The sequence below is a fragment of the Schistocerca piceifrons genome, chromosome 7 (genome assembly GCF_021461385.2).
Source record: "Schistocerca piceifrons isolate TAMUIC-IGC-003096 chromosome 7, iqSchPice1.1, whole genome shotgun sequence".
In the NCBI taxonomy this organism is placed as follows: Eukaryota; Metazoa; Arthropoda; class Insecta; order Orthoptera; family Acrididae; genus Schistocerca; species Schistocerca piceifrons.
Window position 1 is genome coordinate 80,964,063 of NC_060144.1, and position 16,962 is coordinate 80,981,024.

The 16,962-nt window shown below is 35.7% G+C and overlaps 1 protein-coding gene across 1 annotated transcript in view; it reads right to left on the minus strand.

The window, feature by feature from the left end:
* Positions 1–16,962, minus strand: part of LOC124805446 (cationic amino acid transporter 3-like) — a 142,121-nt gene that overhangs the window by 18,420 nt on the left and 106,739 nt on the right. The window contains exons 8-10 of the mRNA XM_047266008.1: positions 8,173–8,270; positions 3,996–4,135; positions 2,973–3,075 (exon numbers count right to left, since the gene is read on the minus strand). Of these exons, the coding sequence (XP_047121964.1) occupies positions 2,973–3,075; positions 3,996–4,135; positions 8,173–8,270 (341 nt within the window). The remainder of the gene's footprint in view (positions 1–2,972; positions 3,076–3,995; positions 4,136–8,172; positions 8,271–16,962) is intronic.

Genomic DNA, 16,962 nt, shown 5'->3' on the forward strand with positions numbered 1-16,962 from the left:
GCTAGCAATCATCCAGCCATCTTCAGGTGAGTGTCCATCACTGGAGACTGCAAGTTCCCAGAGTCAACTTTGTAGGAAAAAGTTGGCTCGAAAATGCTTGTGAATTGGCCTCTGTCACAGGAGTATCCTCTACCGAAATTCGCACCCTCTGGAGCTATTATTCTATCTGTGGAGTGCAGGCGAATGCATAAAGGTGAAAACTACATGTCCACCCTCTGTCATAATGCGCCCCTGCGTTGCTAAAAACAGACATCAGATGTCGCCAGACGTGTCATTATGAATAAACTGTCTTCTCTCAGAGGAAATTAGAGAGATCTCCAGGTACCAAGCCTTGTCCAGTTGAAAACTGCCATCACAATTTATAAGATTTTGCACTAGGTGTATCTCCACAGATTATTTAATTAGTGAATCCCAAAAAGTTTTTGCTGGGACCCAGATTTTCATGGCAGAAAAATCCATAGTGTGTCCTGTGGTAATACAGTGCTCAGCTATGGCTGACTTACTGAGCTGCGAAAGGTGAGTGTGGCGTTCTTGTCCAATGCGCCTTTCATGTACTGTGCGTGTCGTCTGACTGATGTAAGCTTTGTGACACTGGCAAGGAATTTTATAGATCCCAGCCTTCCGCAGAACCAAATCATCTTTTACTGAACTGAGAAGGGCATTAATCTTTGCCGGTGGCTGGAAGATTACTTTAACTTGATGTTTCCTTAGGATCCTGCCTATTTTAGATGTAAGGTTGCCGGTGTGTGGAAGGAACACCCTTGACTTGAATAGCTCCTTATATTCTTGATGTTGTGGGTGTTCACATTTCTTCCTTCTTAGTGCTGTTCTAATCTGATGTGGAAAGTAACCATTACCTCTGAACACCAACTCTCAATGTTCCCACTCCATTGTAAGGCTGCCTCCATCAGAAACATCATAAGCCCGGTGCACCAATGTTCTAATGATGCTGGTAGTTTGTGAAGGATGATGACAACTCAATGCTTGCAGATAAAGGTCCGTATGTGTTGGCTTACAGAAGACAGAATGCCCTTATGACCCATCCACTCTCTTAGCAACCAAGACGTCCCAAAACGGCAAGCAAACATCCTTCTCTATTTCCATCATAAACTGGATGTTCTTGTGGATTGCATTCAAATGTTGCCAGAACCATGACAGTTCTTCTTCACCGTGGGGCTACACTACAAAAGTGTCATCTACATATCGCCAGAAAACTCTCAGTTTAAGTTCTGCCGAATCTAGTGCCCTTTCCTCAAAGTCTTCCATGAGAAAGTTTGCTATCAAAAGCGAGGGAGGACTGCCCATGGCAACACTGTCAGTCTGCTCAAAATATCTGTTGTTGAATAAAAAGTTGGTTGAGGAAGGACATGATGGAAAAGTGCTGTTCTGTTGGCCATGAACTTATTGTTGATGAGCAACAAAGAATCCATAAGAGGAACCTTAGTCAAAAGTGAGATGACACTGAGGCTGACTAGTAAGTCAGTTTCACTGAGTTGAAGTGACTTCAGTCTATTGATAAAGTCAGCCGAGCTGCGAAAATGATGATGTGCACTTCCCCACAAAAGGTCTCAGTAGAGAGTCGAGATGTATCACCAAATCATACGTGGAGGTGTCGATACAGGACACACTATGGATTTTTCTGCCACGAAAATCTTGGCCCCAGTGAAAACTTTTTGGGATTCAGTAATTAAAGAATCTGTGGAGATACATCTAGTGCAAAATCTTATAAATCATGATGGCGGTTTTCAACTGTACAAGGCTTGGGACCCAGTGATCTTTCTAACTTCCTTTGAGAGAAGACAGTTTATTCATAATGACATGTCTGGCGACATATGATGTCTCTTTTTAGTGACGCCTGATGTCTGTTTTTAGTGACGCGGGCATGCATTCCAACAGAGGGTGGACATGTAGTTTTCACCTTTACGCATGTGCCTGCGCTCCACAGATAGAATAGTAGCTCCGGAGGGTGTGGATTTTGATAGCTCCTCTGATGGAGGCCAATGATCATGCATTTTCGCGCCAATTTTTTTCTATAAAGTTGCCTCTGGGAACTTGCAGTCTCCAGTGACGGGCACTCACCTGAAGATGGCTGGATGATTGCCAGCCGATATATCGTAGCAAGAAGTCAACGTGATCTGGCTGCAAACCCGAAATCTCATCGAACATTACTTTTCCTTTCTAAGTTAAACCTGACTGATGGAGATGCTCTATTGCTGCCATTTGACTACCATGGTCAGATTCCATTTATTATGCAGTTCAAATCTATTTCATTTAATCAAATCTTGACATCAGTAACTCTAGGTACCCTCAATCAAAATTGTTGGATGAAGTCCATGTCGAAATCTCCACACACAATCACTTCCCAGTTATTTCTACTAAATCTTATTAGCATTCACTCTCATTGCTTGATGAAGTTTAAAACATTTCTTGTTGGATCCTACAGGCAGTCAGAATTGGTATCTTGTATGTTTCAGAGTCCATTATTAAAGTACAGCACTCTTCAGTGAGGTCTATAGCCAGGGACTTTATTTTAATTTTGTGTATATAGATTCTCCCCCTCTCCTTATATTACATGTATGTAGAATTATTTTTAGATTTTTCAGTATCCTAGATTGGTATGGGTAGGTCATTTTTCTTATTGAACAGTTTTTTAGTGATTGAAAAGTTCAGATATATTATGACTGTTGTTTTTTGTTTTTCCATTTTTTGTTACACCTACATCTATATTTCTTTGGTAGCTGTATTTTCTAGAAACATATCCACAGAAAAAATCCCATGAAAATATGGTGGGAAACTGGTTATGTAAGTAATCTCTAACTGGAATAATGACAATATTATGAAAAGGATAGGTAACTACTCACCATATAGTGGAGATGTTGAGTCACGCACAGGCCCAAAATAATGACTGCTAAACAAATGAGCATAACTCTCACACATTCAAGATAATAAAATATTATGCTAAACATATTCACCTTAAAAGTAGCACACAAGCGGCAGCTACAGAGTATGCCACAAGTGCTCCTACTGACATCATGTCAATAAGTTCATCCACATCAAAGATGAGTGCCATAAGACCTAAAAATCCAGAAAATTTGTGAACTTATTTAAAAATTAGCACAATGAGGGAAAGCCTTTTTAAAGAACAAGGGTATTAACATGTAAGATACTGTAATAGCATAATATCTCTTATATGAATGAATTTTTCATTCTTACAGTTCATTCCTTAGACTAATATCTAAATAGAGGCAGAAGTCATTCCCCACGTAAAACATGGCTACCTGGAGTGAGAGTGCAACACAGCACCATTGAGTTCATGCAGTGCACAGTGCCGATGACATTCAGTGAGCTGGAGGAGTGTTGTGAGTGGATGACAAAACAGAGACAGGGGAGACTGCTGGAAAGAGGGTGTTGGTACTGAATGAGCAACATTAGGGTTATGGTGCAAGGTGGAGGTGGGTGTACTGGAAGGAGTTAGTGGAAACTGAAGACAGGAGGGCTGCAAGGACAACTCCCATCTGCATAGTTCAGAGAAGCCAGTAGTATGGACTCTGAAGCAGCCACTGAAATAATGCATACTGTACTCAGCAGCATGTTCTGCTATTTAGTGGTCAGCTGTCTTCTTGTCCACAGTTGATGATAGCTGTTCATTCAAGTGTACAGTTGGTTGATGGTCATGTCCATTTAAAATGCTGGGCAGAAATTGTAGCGGAGCTGATATATGACATGACTGCCTTCACATTGTCCTTGTCTCTGATGGGACTGGATAAACTTGTGATGGGACTGGAGCAGGATGCACTGGGTGGGTTCATTTGACAGGTTTTGCCACTGGGTCTTCCGCAGGAATAAGTCTTATGTGTCTAGGGGCTGGGAGACAGTGTGACATAAGGATAAACAAGTATATTGCATAGATTGGGTGAGTAGTGGAATACATTTCTCAGTACTTATGTCCTACCTATTCCATTTACAACAAAATAGAAAAATAATTGCATACTCACCAGTTAAAACACCAGCACAAAGTGTACCAATGAATGGTGTTCTGAACCTAGGGTGCACTTTTCCCATGAACTTAAATAAGAGGTCATCTGAAGACATAGCATAAAGTAACCGTGAGAGTGAAAACATTCCACCAAGGAAACTGAAACAAAGATAAATGAATTGCTAAGAAGTTTTTTCAGGATATATTAGAACCTTAATACATGTAAGTAACTTATTGTTTTTCTCTGCTATAAGTATCAATGGTTTAACAAACATAAATATTTGTAGAAGCTGAACCAAAATACTTTTACAAATTTTGAGGGCTGACTCCTCACATCAATACAAGAAAAGAAATCTAGAAACATGTGTCCAAAAATCACTCCTATATGATTTATTAATGAAAGTACAAAATTCAAAATGTCCTCCACTTATGGACTGTTTCAAACACTTTTAGATGGTACTGAATTATTTAATAGACTCCCATGGCATGTTTGTGAAGAATATCTGCACAAAAATGTCTGCTGTTTAAACCAAGTGTTTTGTATGGTCCTAAAAATAATGTACCACAGCACTGAGGTCACAGGAAGGAGCAGGCTCAAACTGGTCTCCTACAATATATTGATCTATCATGGTACAAATCATCCAAAAAGTTTGAACTAAATATAATGGATCATCCATGTTGCATAAACTGCTTGTTTATTATTATTATTCATAGGGACACATCCTGCAGCAACTCTGGACAAGAGCAAAAATTCTTAGGTGTGTATACTGAATAAAAATGGACTTGGAAATCACAAAATATAGATCATCTCACACAACTGAGCTCAGGAAAATTTGCTTGTTTGTGTCTTTGCTGATTCTGGTGGTGAAACTCCAGGAAGCTGACTTACTTTTCTATAAGTTAATTCAGTTTGGAATAATTATCAAGGACAGTTCCAGGTGACAATGATGAAGTTAACAAGCTCAAGGTTTTAACCAAAAAAAGATCTAGCAAGAAACACAAGATACAAGTGATGTAGCTGCTATGCAAAAGCATAATAATATCGAAGTTAAAATGTTTTTTACAAGTAAATAGGATGGGTCAAACAAAAATGTTGAGAAAATGGCTTGAAAAGGAACCTGAAGGTGAGGGACCTAACAGGCATCCCAAGAGATGGTGCATCACTCAAGTGAAATGGGATGTGGAAGTAAAAGGAGTGGTATAACAACAAGTTGAGAGGCAAGACATGTACCTCGACATACCGTATATACTTGAATAATCCGCGCATGTTTTTTCCCAAATTTTAGGATGAAAAACTGGGGTACGCGGATTATTCGAAATATTGTTGGTACTGCTCCACCTCCAACAATACATCCCATTATACCATTGCATTGTTGCAGCCTCAGTCTGTGATGCACCAGTAGCATGTTAGGAGTGAAGTATTAACATCTTCAATGTTGTTAATTATGGCTACAAGTTCTCATTATCGCTCGTACACTGCTAAAGAAAAAGTGAAAATTATTGAAGAAGCCGAGAATATTGGAAACCGTGCAGCAGGAAGAAAGTACGACAAGAGTGATAGTTGTATTCGCAACTGGTGAAAAAATAAAACACAGCTTCAAGAAACTAATAGTAATTGCCGGGCATTTCACAGCCAAAAAGCGAAGAAGCATCCGGACCTCGAGAAAAGGCTCTGCGATTATGTAGATGAGAAGTGACAATACGGATGCGCAGTGACAAGTGAAATGTGCCAACTTAAAGCTTTGTCTTTAGCCAAAGAACTAGGCATTACCAGTTTCAAAGCTAGCTATCAAGATTTTTCAACCGAAATGGTTTAGGATTCTGGATGGTAATGCGGATCAAATGCCAGTCTATTTTGAGATGCCGCTCGACAACACGGTGAACAGGAAAGGAGAATCCAGCATCATGATATGAACTGGTGGCAGTGAGAAACAAAGATGTACAATGATGTTGTGTGTAACTGGCGATGGACGAAAGCTACCACCTTATGTGATATTTAAAAGGAAAACTATTCCGTAAATATCAGTAAAAGGCACACCGGTATTTGTGAGAGTGAATCCGAAAGGGTGGATGGACAATGAACTTATAATTGACTGGGTGACACATGTCTGGCACTGTCGTTCTGGTGCGTTACTGAATTTACGCAACTTGTTAGGCTTGGACAGTTTCCGCGGACATACAACTAAGGAAGTGCGAGACAAATTACAAAAAGGAAAAACTGACTTGGTCATTATCCCTGGAGGCCTAACATCCATCCTACAACCACTAAATGTGTGTATAAATTGGCCATTCAAAGCTGCACTTAAACAGCGATATACGCAATGGATGGCTGATGAAAACTATAAGTTCACACCTAGTGCAAAAATCAAACGGCTGGATTTGTCCCAGATTTGTGAATGGGTGAAAAGTGCACCGGACTCCATTCCGCAACCACTGGTGGAAAAATCCTGCAAAAAATGTGGAATCACAAATTCACTGGATGGAACAGAGGACGACGCTCTATGGGAAGATCGTGAAGATGACAATGATTCTCCCACTAGTGATGACGATGAAAGTGATGAATAGACTGGTAAGAGAGGAAACATACCAGTATTGACTAAAATGTTTTATTGCACATACCGTATTAACAAATTCTTAACAAGATAATTCACATTTCTTTTTTTTGCTATTGTAGGTACACCTAGAGGCCCGGCTGGCGGTGATAATGTTCCCTGGCCGTCCGCCCATCTAATGGGACAGCCGGCCAGCTGCACGCCGCTGAATCGGTTGCGTTTTAACGATGTATCAACCTGTACAGCAGCATTGCTTCAAACCAGTAGTTATTATACATACTTTTGAACACATCATAACATTGGAACAATTTTTTTTTTTTTTTGTAAATAAAACAAATTAAAGCAAAAAATCATTTATTTTTTTTCCTCTTCCTCAATATTGGGGTGCATGGATTATTTGAGGGTGTGGATTATTCGAGTATATATGGTAGATGGAAAACACAATTATACCTCATGCCCATGCAATCTGAGATGGTTAATAGATGACGATAATGATGATGACTGACAACAGCTTCACAATACATGTACTTGCTTATGAAGAACCAGCCACAATTTGAAAATAACAATAGCAATTATAAATACAACATTAACAACAAAAATAGCCACCACGATTCCTGTCTTTTGTGTATAGAAAGGAACAATGTATGCAGCCATAAAAATATATTGCTATCTGTCTAGTGAATTAAAGGTGGTAACAAACACAATGAACATAATTTTTATGACAAATATCTTAGTGTACTTTGGTTACACATATTAAATTTTATTTTAGTTAATGATTAAAATAAAAACCCTGGTGTACAAAAAAGAAAGGAAGTCAGATTGTAAATATGTTTCATTACAGACCATTGATGATGTTTTATTTTAATAAAATGAAATGCATTTGCTGACAAAACATACATTTTCTTGTAGTTGCAAAGATGGAATTAAAATACACTCAATAAAGGAAAATGTACAGTATTTGTGAATCTACTGACATATTCCATATCACAGTCAACTGTCACATTGAAGGAACAGATAACTAAACTAAACTAAGCTACAGACTTTATGTATCATACTGTTTTAATATAACACAGATGCTAATTATAGTGTGGATAGACATATAAGAAAGTTACCACAAACTGTTCTATTTTAAATTCTCCATTCTGATTATGAGAAACATAATAATCGTGGAATATGTGAAGTGTGTCTGTGGTTGTGAATACAAACATCCATCAGCTCGGGAATGTGACACTGAAAATTTGTGTTGGGCTGGGACTTGAACCCAGATTCCTCACTCCACATGAGCAGTTGCCTTAACCACTTTGGCTATCCATGCAATTACTCAGGGCCACACCCAAATTCCCATATGTCATCATTCCTGCATCACAACCTGTACTCATGCACAAATTCTGTAATTCCCATACAGGGGAGGAGGTTTTAATTGAAAGTCACTGCCTGGTATCAGCCTATAAATATGATATTGCAGTGCCTCTGTTGTTAAGAAGAATGATGCAATGTTCCTTCAGACATGCATGCATGTCCATAGGAACAATGCATCATTCTTCTTAACAGCACAGGCACTGCAATGTCATATTGTAATAATCTTAAGTTTCAAATAGATAACGACTACCAAAGTTACACATTTTGAAATATTTTGGTACACACCTTGTACTGAGGCTGGAAATAGCACCAATGCTTACAATCCATTGAGCCCAACCCCAACTAGTTTTCTGAAATGCATATAATATTGGCACATCTGCATCCTATGAAGAAACAAATTACAAATCATACATTGTTATGCTGTTTGATTCACAAAGCATTTTAAATAAATAAAAGAAATCAAATTGCCATCATTTGTGACAAGTGAAATGTTATGTGATTTCTGAATGCAAGAAATATGTCATATGATAATCAACACAAATCCAAAGATGCTTTTTGGGTTGAACAGTATTAACGATGTATCTGCCATGGAAATTACAATTTTAAAAGCAAATCTGCCCCTTCACAACCACAATACTAGAAGTGAAAACAATTTCCATATGGAATACAAATCCCTGTTTAGGGTTCAGAACAGAGTTTTATTTTATGGTATAAAAATCTATAACAGTCACTGTCAGACAACAGGCAGGATATTGAAAATCGCCAGATATTAAAAAAAAAAAAGTAAAAGAAAACCTCATTACCTTCTAATTCTGAAATATATCAGACTATCTGGACTCAGCAATGTAATTCCACATAGCTCTAATGCATGCATTAACAAATCTTGACTTTAGACAAACCACTGTCAGCTGTCTGTATACAGGTAAAGTTACATGAAGTAGACAAACACAGAAGCTAGCTCAGTAGTAAAAGAGGAGGTCCAGTATTGAGGCAAGTCACTTCTGTAAATTATACTAACAATAAATTATCACCAGCACTAATCTATTATTTCTAAATTAGAAATAATGCCCATATTTAACAATATGATTAGATTAGCTCTGGTCATAATTTATTGTTAGTATAGCTTACAGAAGTGACTTGCCTTATTCCATATCCCTGAAGGCTCTCCTTGATGATGGTATTCATGGAATATTGTGACTGTGATATGGCTGAAAGTTGGGAATGTCCGAAGAACCCACTGAGGCTGGACCAACGGTCCAGGGCTCATCAACAGAGATTCACATAATGTGAGCACGAGGACAAGAAGAAGAGCAAGTGGCCAATGGAGTCAGCACAACAGAAAAATAAAGTTCAAATGAGTGATACAAGATTGAAAACATAGTACATAGCAAAAATCTAAGACCAAACCAGTGGGGTGCAATGAGAACAAAATGAGAGTGCAGCACTTAATGACTCACAGTCCTAGTGGGCGTTGTAATGGATCTGGGAGATGTGTTATTTTCTACCGGATTTGTCGATACCAAATTGTAAATGTTTTCTTATATTTTTGTCAGAATTTTTTTTATTGTAATTTGCCTTATCTTATGTTAATTTACTTATATTTTTGAGAGTGACAGCATATTGATTACTATTAGTAGATGTGACGAACAATATCAAAGAGACTGGTTACAAGTGGAAGCTTGTGTGTTGAGTAAAATGTCTTTGACACTGGAGTTGTCTTTGACTGTAGTCAGTCGGCAGTTAACTCTTGGTGTGTGTTGATGGTAGAACAATGTGCTAGTCGCCGTCATAAATAATTTGCTAGTGAACAGAAAAAAATGAATTATGTTACTATTTTTTTTATATAAACTTTAAGAAGAAACCACATTCGAAGAAATGATTTTTGAAGCACCAAAAATGAGGCAAACGCATTGAACCAGGTCATTTCTGCAGCCGACAAAACTGCATTGTGGAACCATACTTCCACTAGACAACTGAAGCCAAGACAGATATCATCTTGTAACCATTCCACAGAAAAGGTACTGTCACGAAATATGCCAAATTTAAGCAAATAAAAATAGTAAGCATATTTCAACTGGGGGCTCAGCTGGGATACCATATTTCAACTGGGGACTGTAGTTGGGATATTGTGTTCACGTGATCTTCGATAGTGCTACGAGGAAGAAAATTTTTGTGTGTTAATACCAGTTTTTTCAGAATGTGTGTTACAATATTTGTGTTCATCGGGAAGTAAAAGTTTTGGAGAAGAAATGTTTCGGCAAAAAATGTAGTTCATGACAGAAGAAGTAATTTCAAGAATTTTGGTCAACAATCACATGGATGGAAAACGTGGATTTGCAACAGTAGAAGAGTGTTCCCAATAAGTCACGAGACCCTCGTATTTTGTTAAAACAATATTTTTAACTTGTTTTGCATTGCTGTGTATAAATTTTTTTTCTTCACAATGACATGAGATTTTCGAGAGTATTGTGCCTAAAGTAGAAAATTGTAATTTAATAGACTTCAAAAATCAGGACAGGTCAAATGAAACAGAAACAACCGATCAATTTGATTTAAAAAGTTTTCTTGTAAATTTCACGAATTAATTAAACAATCAGTTGACGACAATAAGACTTACTAGGATGAAAAAATTAATAACATTTTGTTGCAAGTCCAAGCAGTCAATACCCAAGTGGGTAATCTTTCGAACAGAGTTGGTAGTGTTGAGGAAAAAATTGAATCTGTGGAAGCAAAAGTAAATGAAATTGATGCTAAATTGAGCGATGAAATTAATACTGTAAAAAATGAGTTACTGGCAGATAGGGAAAGAAATTTAATTGATTTTAATGAGATAAAAGGGGAAATTAAAAATTTGGATGAGAACACAAAAGTTTTAGTAAAAAATGTAGAACAAGAAACTGACAATCGTTTGGTTACTCTAGAAAAAAAAGTAGAATGCAATGATTTAGAAAACAAAAAATCTGTCAAAGAACTTAGCGAAAAACTTGAAAGTTTTGACATTGAATTTCAAAGCAAAAATCACAATGTCAACACATGCAATATTGTATCTAATATTCCAGTGAAGCACTTTTCGGTAGATGGACCCTTACATCCCGTTGATTTTTTTTTTTACAGTATTGTAAGGATTGTTTTTTACCTCACTCACCAGATGATATGAAAATTAAATTTGTGAAAAAATTCTTGGAAGGGGAAGCTTTGACTTGGGCAAACCAGATTGTGACTGTGGGGATGACCTTTTCAGAATTTGAATCAAAATTTCTGGAAAATTTTTGGGATGATCTTAAACAAACTAGAATCAAAAGTGAATTTTTGAATGGGAGAAACTATAGAGAATCAGATGGGAGCATGAAACAATTTTGCAAAAGTGAACTTCAAAAACTTATTCATTTAACAAAACCTTTGGATGACTTGATCAAAATTGATACCTTAAAGAGAAGATTGCCCTCAGCAATGCAGTTGAGTTTAGTTCATTGTCCTGATAGTAATGTTGAGCAGTTTCTCAATTATATTGAAAAGTTGGATAGGGTAACAACAAGAACACACAATGGGTTTACTCAGGAAGGTAATGGTCAAAATTGGGGAAATGATATCTTTCAAAAAAGGGAACAAAACAATTATCATGGTGTCAGTCAAAATTCAGGGAGATATAACAATTTTCAAAAGAAGGACCATAATTTTCATCCAAAACAAGAACAACATTTTCACGGAAATAATCAACAAAATAGAGAACACTTTAGGGATCAAAATCACAGAAATTTTGCTAGAGATCAGTACAATAGAAACTACCAACAATCAGGTAATGTTTGGCATAGGAATGGGAACAGAAATGTTGATCAGAGACATTCGCAGAACCACAATCAGCAGTTCAAACAGGAACCAGTTGTAACTCAGGAAATAAAAAACGAGTAGACGCCCCCTTGAAGGTCCGCAAGGTTGAGGCAGAAGGTGAACATTATGGATGTGACTATCATAAACCTAAACATGACAGTTCCAAACCAAAGCTATCACATGAGGTTATTAGTTGTTACTTATTGAAAAAATTTCAAGAGGAAAATAGTGATGATATTGATAAAGATAAAATTTTCAGTATACAAGAACATACAGTAGATAAAATTAATTGTGATTCATTTAATTTAACAGAGTTTTACACTTGGGCAGAAAAGAACACCACTTTGTCAGATGATGTAATTTGTAGTAGTTCAGAGACATGTGTGAATGAAAGAGAGAATGCATGCTGTGAGAATGAAAATATTGGTGAAAGGGATCTGGTAACTTTAGAAAGGGGAAATTATATTTTAGGGGATAATTTGAATGTGTATGACCTGAATATGTATAATGATAATGATGTTGATGTTAAAGTTGATAATGATGGTAATGGTATTGATGATGATGTTGAGGAAAGGTGTTTCATTAGTTTAAATAGTGAGTTGGGTATACACATGGTTGAAAATGGATTAAATAGTGAGAATATTATAGAAATTCCCGGGGATGTTACCAGGATGAATAAGGCTCGCAAGCAGTGTTTGCAAAAGTGTGAATTTTGATGTTGTTGGTAAAGAATCTGACTTCACAAATAATGATGACACATGTATAACTTCTAGCCTAAGTGAAACTTTTACAGATACTAATGACACACACACATTTCTTAATAATCTATGGCTGAACAGTGAAACTATTTCTTTTGACAAGAACTTTAGAAAGATGCTTATTAATATATGTGAAACTATATGTCCTGAGTGGTGGAAAAAGATGAGATATTTTATTTTTGAAAAGCTGAAGGATAAGTACTTCAATAGTATACAATGTGATTTGGATGAAAATTCTTGGCTATTTGAGATAATAGAGAGTACTGATGACAATTCTGTATCTTGTGCAAATTTTATAACTGTGACAAATAATACATGTAATGATATACCATATGATTCTGATAAGTATAGGTTTGGGGAAATTGAAAGGATTTATTACATGAGGTTACAGGTTCTGAGAAAAGTGATCAATTTTGCAGTCCTTATATAAAAGTTCAAATTGGGTCATGGATTGGTAAATGTTTAATTGATACAGGAAGTGAGGTCTCGGGAATATGTGAAAGGTTAAGCAAGAAATTTAAAGTGGGGAAGATTATGTTGAAATGCCAGTTGTTGGGGTAAAGATAAAAGATGCTACTGGGAAGAGCAGTAAATTGGTAAAAAGCCAGGCTTTAGTGACATTTTTAATTGAAGGCAAGTTGTTCACACATGGATGTTTTGTAATTCAGAAATTTAATGAGGATTTTCTTTTGGGTATGAATTGGATAGTAAAAGTAAATACAGCATTTGATTGGGTTGGAAGAAAACTTTTGATAGAAACTAGTGAAAGGGAATACATTCAGACAAATTTTGTGAACACACTTGATGATCTGAGTAATGAAAATTTTGACAGTATCAATTTACTAAAAGAAAATAGATTGGAGAATATTGAAATTCATAGATTTGATACTGATGAAGTTGAATTTGGGAATTTAGTAAATTTGAAAATTTCAGAAACACAAAATTTATCTTGGGAACAAAAACAACAGTTAGAAAATCTGCTGGGGAATACAGTGATGTTTTCAGTGACATACCTGGTAGGGTAAAGGGTTATCAGTGTGAGCTTCAGGTAAACCCCCATGAACCATTTTTCATAACACTGTACAGTATTGCAATATCAAAAAGAGCTGCTGTTGAGAAAGAGCTGAAAAAGATGGAAGGATGTAATATAATAGAAAGGAGTATCAGTGCATATAATAATCCTCTAGCAGTAGTTTCGAAAAAAGATGGTGGAGTAAGATTGGTTTTGGACTCTAGACACTTAAACAAAATTTTGTTCAGACAAACAGACCATCCTGAAAATATTGATGAGTTACTCTATAAATTTACAGATATAAAATATACGTCAAGTTTGGATCTAACTTCAGGTTTTCATCAGGTACCACTTTCGGTTAATTCTAGAAAATATACTGCTTTCTTGTACAATGGTAAGAGTTACCAATATTGCGTTGTGCCATTTGGGTTAAATTCTTCTGTTTCCGAATTTATAAGAGCTTTGGATCATGTACTGGGGCAAGAACTTGCATCTAAACTGATAATTTTTGTAGATGACATTTTGGTTACGGGGCAAAATTGGGAGGAACATTTTTCGATTTTGAAGTCAGTTTGTGAAAAACTTAGAAAAGGGGGGATGACATTGAAATTAGAGAAATGTAAGTTTGCAGTTTCTGAATTAAAATTTTTGTGTCATGTTGTCACAGACAAGGGAATTTTGGCCGATCCAGAAAAAATTAAAGCAATTTCAGAAATTCCTATTCCTAAGACTAAAAAACAATTAAAGTCGCTCTTTGGATTATGCGGTTATTACCGAAAACATATAAGTGATCAGAGTCTGAATGCACCATGTTTAAGTCAGTTACTTAAGAAAAACACTGTTTGGGTTTGGGATAAAAGTTGTCAGGAAGGGTTTGATAATATTAAGCAAGAGTTGAGGAAGCAACACTTATTACACAGACCTGATTTTAATTTACCATTTTGTTTGAACACTGATAGCAGTAATTATGGGCTTGGAGCAGAGTTATTTCAAGAAAGAGTAGAGAATGGAGTTAAGATACATTGTACCACAGCATTTGCAAGCAGAATGTTGCTCAAGCATGAGAAAAATTATACAGTCACAGAGAAGGAACTTTTGGCAATTCATTGGGCTTTTACAAAATTTAGAATTTACCTTATTGGACATAAAACCATAGTATTTTTGGATCACAAAGCTTTGAGTTACTTACAAGAGTGCAAATTATACCACAGTAGATTGACCAGATGGGCAATATTTCTTCAACAGTCTGACTTCGAAATCAAGCACATAAAAGGTTCTGAGAATGTAGTAGCTGATTCACTTTCAAGGTTACCAATTGGGGGAGAAAAGGAGATTTTTGAAAAAGAGGAGGAAAAGCAATTCAAAATTAGATACCTGAAAGGGGTGGAAAATGAGAAAACAATTAGAGCCATGTGTAACAAAATTAGAAAAAATCAAAATTTAGATCAAAGTTGGAAATTAAGCAAAGAATGTCTAGGCAAGAAGGGATATGAGAAACTTGATAAATTTTACAAATTACGTAAGGGGATTTTATTTCGGAGAACAGATGTAGATTCTGATAATTGGAAACTGTGTTGGCCAGAGGCAGATGCTGATAAGCTGATCATTTACATACATGAAAGTTTTGGTCATTGTGGGATACAGAAGTGCATTCAAAAGATACAAGAAAACGTTTATTTTTACAATATTGGAAAGAAGGTAAGAAAAGAACTGGCAATCTGTGACAAAGGTCAGAGAGTTAAAGTGAGCAATCAAAGACGTGGTGGAGAGATGCAAAACATTATTCCAGAAAAACCTTTAGATCTTATCGCAGTAGACTTATATGGAATGTTACCAAAGAGTAAAGGTGGTCACTGTTACATATTTGTTATGGTAGATGTATTTTCAAAATTAATTAAACTATATCCAGTGAAAAAAGCTACTAGCCATGAAATTATAATAAAAATTGAAAATGATTATTACGCACAGGTGAGTAAACCAAAAGCTATATTATCAGATAATGGTTCACAGTTCACCTCTAAAATTTGGAAAAAGTTTATTGAAAGATCAAAATTGAAGCATATACTTATATCTGTTTATTCTCCATCCACCAATCCTGCAGAAAGATATATGAGGGGAAATTGGGAGACTTTGTAGAACCTATTGTAGCCATAAACATCCAACCTGGTTTGAGCACATTCGAAATTTTGAAGATATTATGAATAGCCTACAACATAGTTCCACAGGATTTTCACCGTATGAGATTATGTTTAATATTAGACCTCCAAATCTTATATCAGAACTTATTGAATTTCCTAAATGTACACCTTTAACTATGCAAGAGAGAGAAGATATTGTCAGGGAAACTACGAGGAAACAAGGGGAAAAGAGGAATAAAAGACATAAAAATAGGGTAAAATTAACCACTTTCAAAGTTGGGGATCTTGTTCTGGTCAAATCGCATGAAAAATCAAAAATGTTACTTCAGAAATTAAAAAATTCTTTGATATCTATATTGGACCTTTTGAAGTCATAGAAATTCCACACCCTAATGCTTATCGTTTGGTGTACCCTAAGTCAAAGAAATTATTTGGTCTCAGGAATGTTGTCTCTTTGAAAATATATAAACAGAAATCATAATTTCAAAAAATTTAAATAACCTATTATCATCTAAAACAATAGTCCTCCACTGGAATATGCTTGCTGGAACAAAAAACTACCTGTACAACCAAGTATGTATATTTGCATGTATAAATCAATAATTTGATGTCACATGTTAATTGAAACTGATGAAAAAACACTGTTGTAACAAAGAATGAGAGAAAGATTTATTTTTACTTTTTTACAAAAAAAAAAGTCTCCATAGTGAGCATTTCCGAATTTTTCTAATTTTTGGAAGCTAAGTCTTCCCTGTGGGTGAAGGCATGCATGTGAGGACATGCATGCAAAGGTATAAGTTTCAAAACCAATTTTAGATAAAGCCTCATGATATATGAACAATTTATTGTTCTTTATGCTGATGTTGTGGGGAGCGAAAGTACTCTTCACGAGAATGTGACTTGTAGTAATATTGTAGTAGAGAGGCAAGTGTACATAAATAATTGCAAAATATTTAGATAATATTGATGTATCTTTAGCTGTACTAAAAGAAGAAAATCATAAGAAAAAAAAAATTACAAAAAAAAAGAGTAAAAAAAATTCAAAAAGAAAATCAGAAGTAAAAATACATTAAAGGCAAATATGTAGGGAAAAAAACACTACACTATATATATATATCCAGTATCATTTTTTATTGTACAATATGTAAGCATAATGAAATTAACATTAATATGAAAAAAATTTAAACCTTATTCTAGCAAATGAGTTTTACCTTACTATTATTTTCAATCTGGATGCTGTATTTTAGAATATTTCTCATGTATGTTTTTAGCCATATATATTTGTCATGTTAAATAATTTCTTTACTTGAATTTTTTGTGTATGAGATTGATGGGGAAG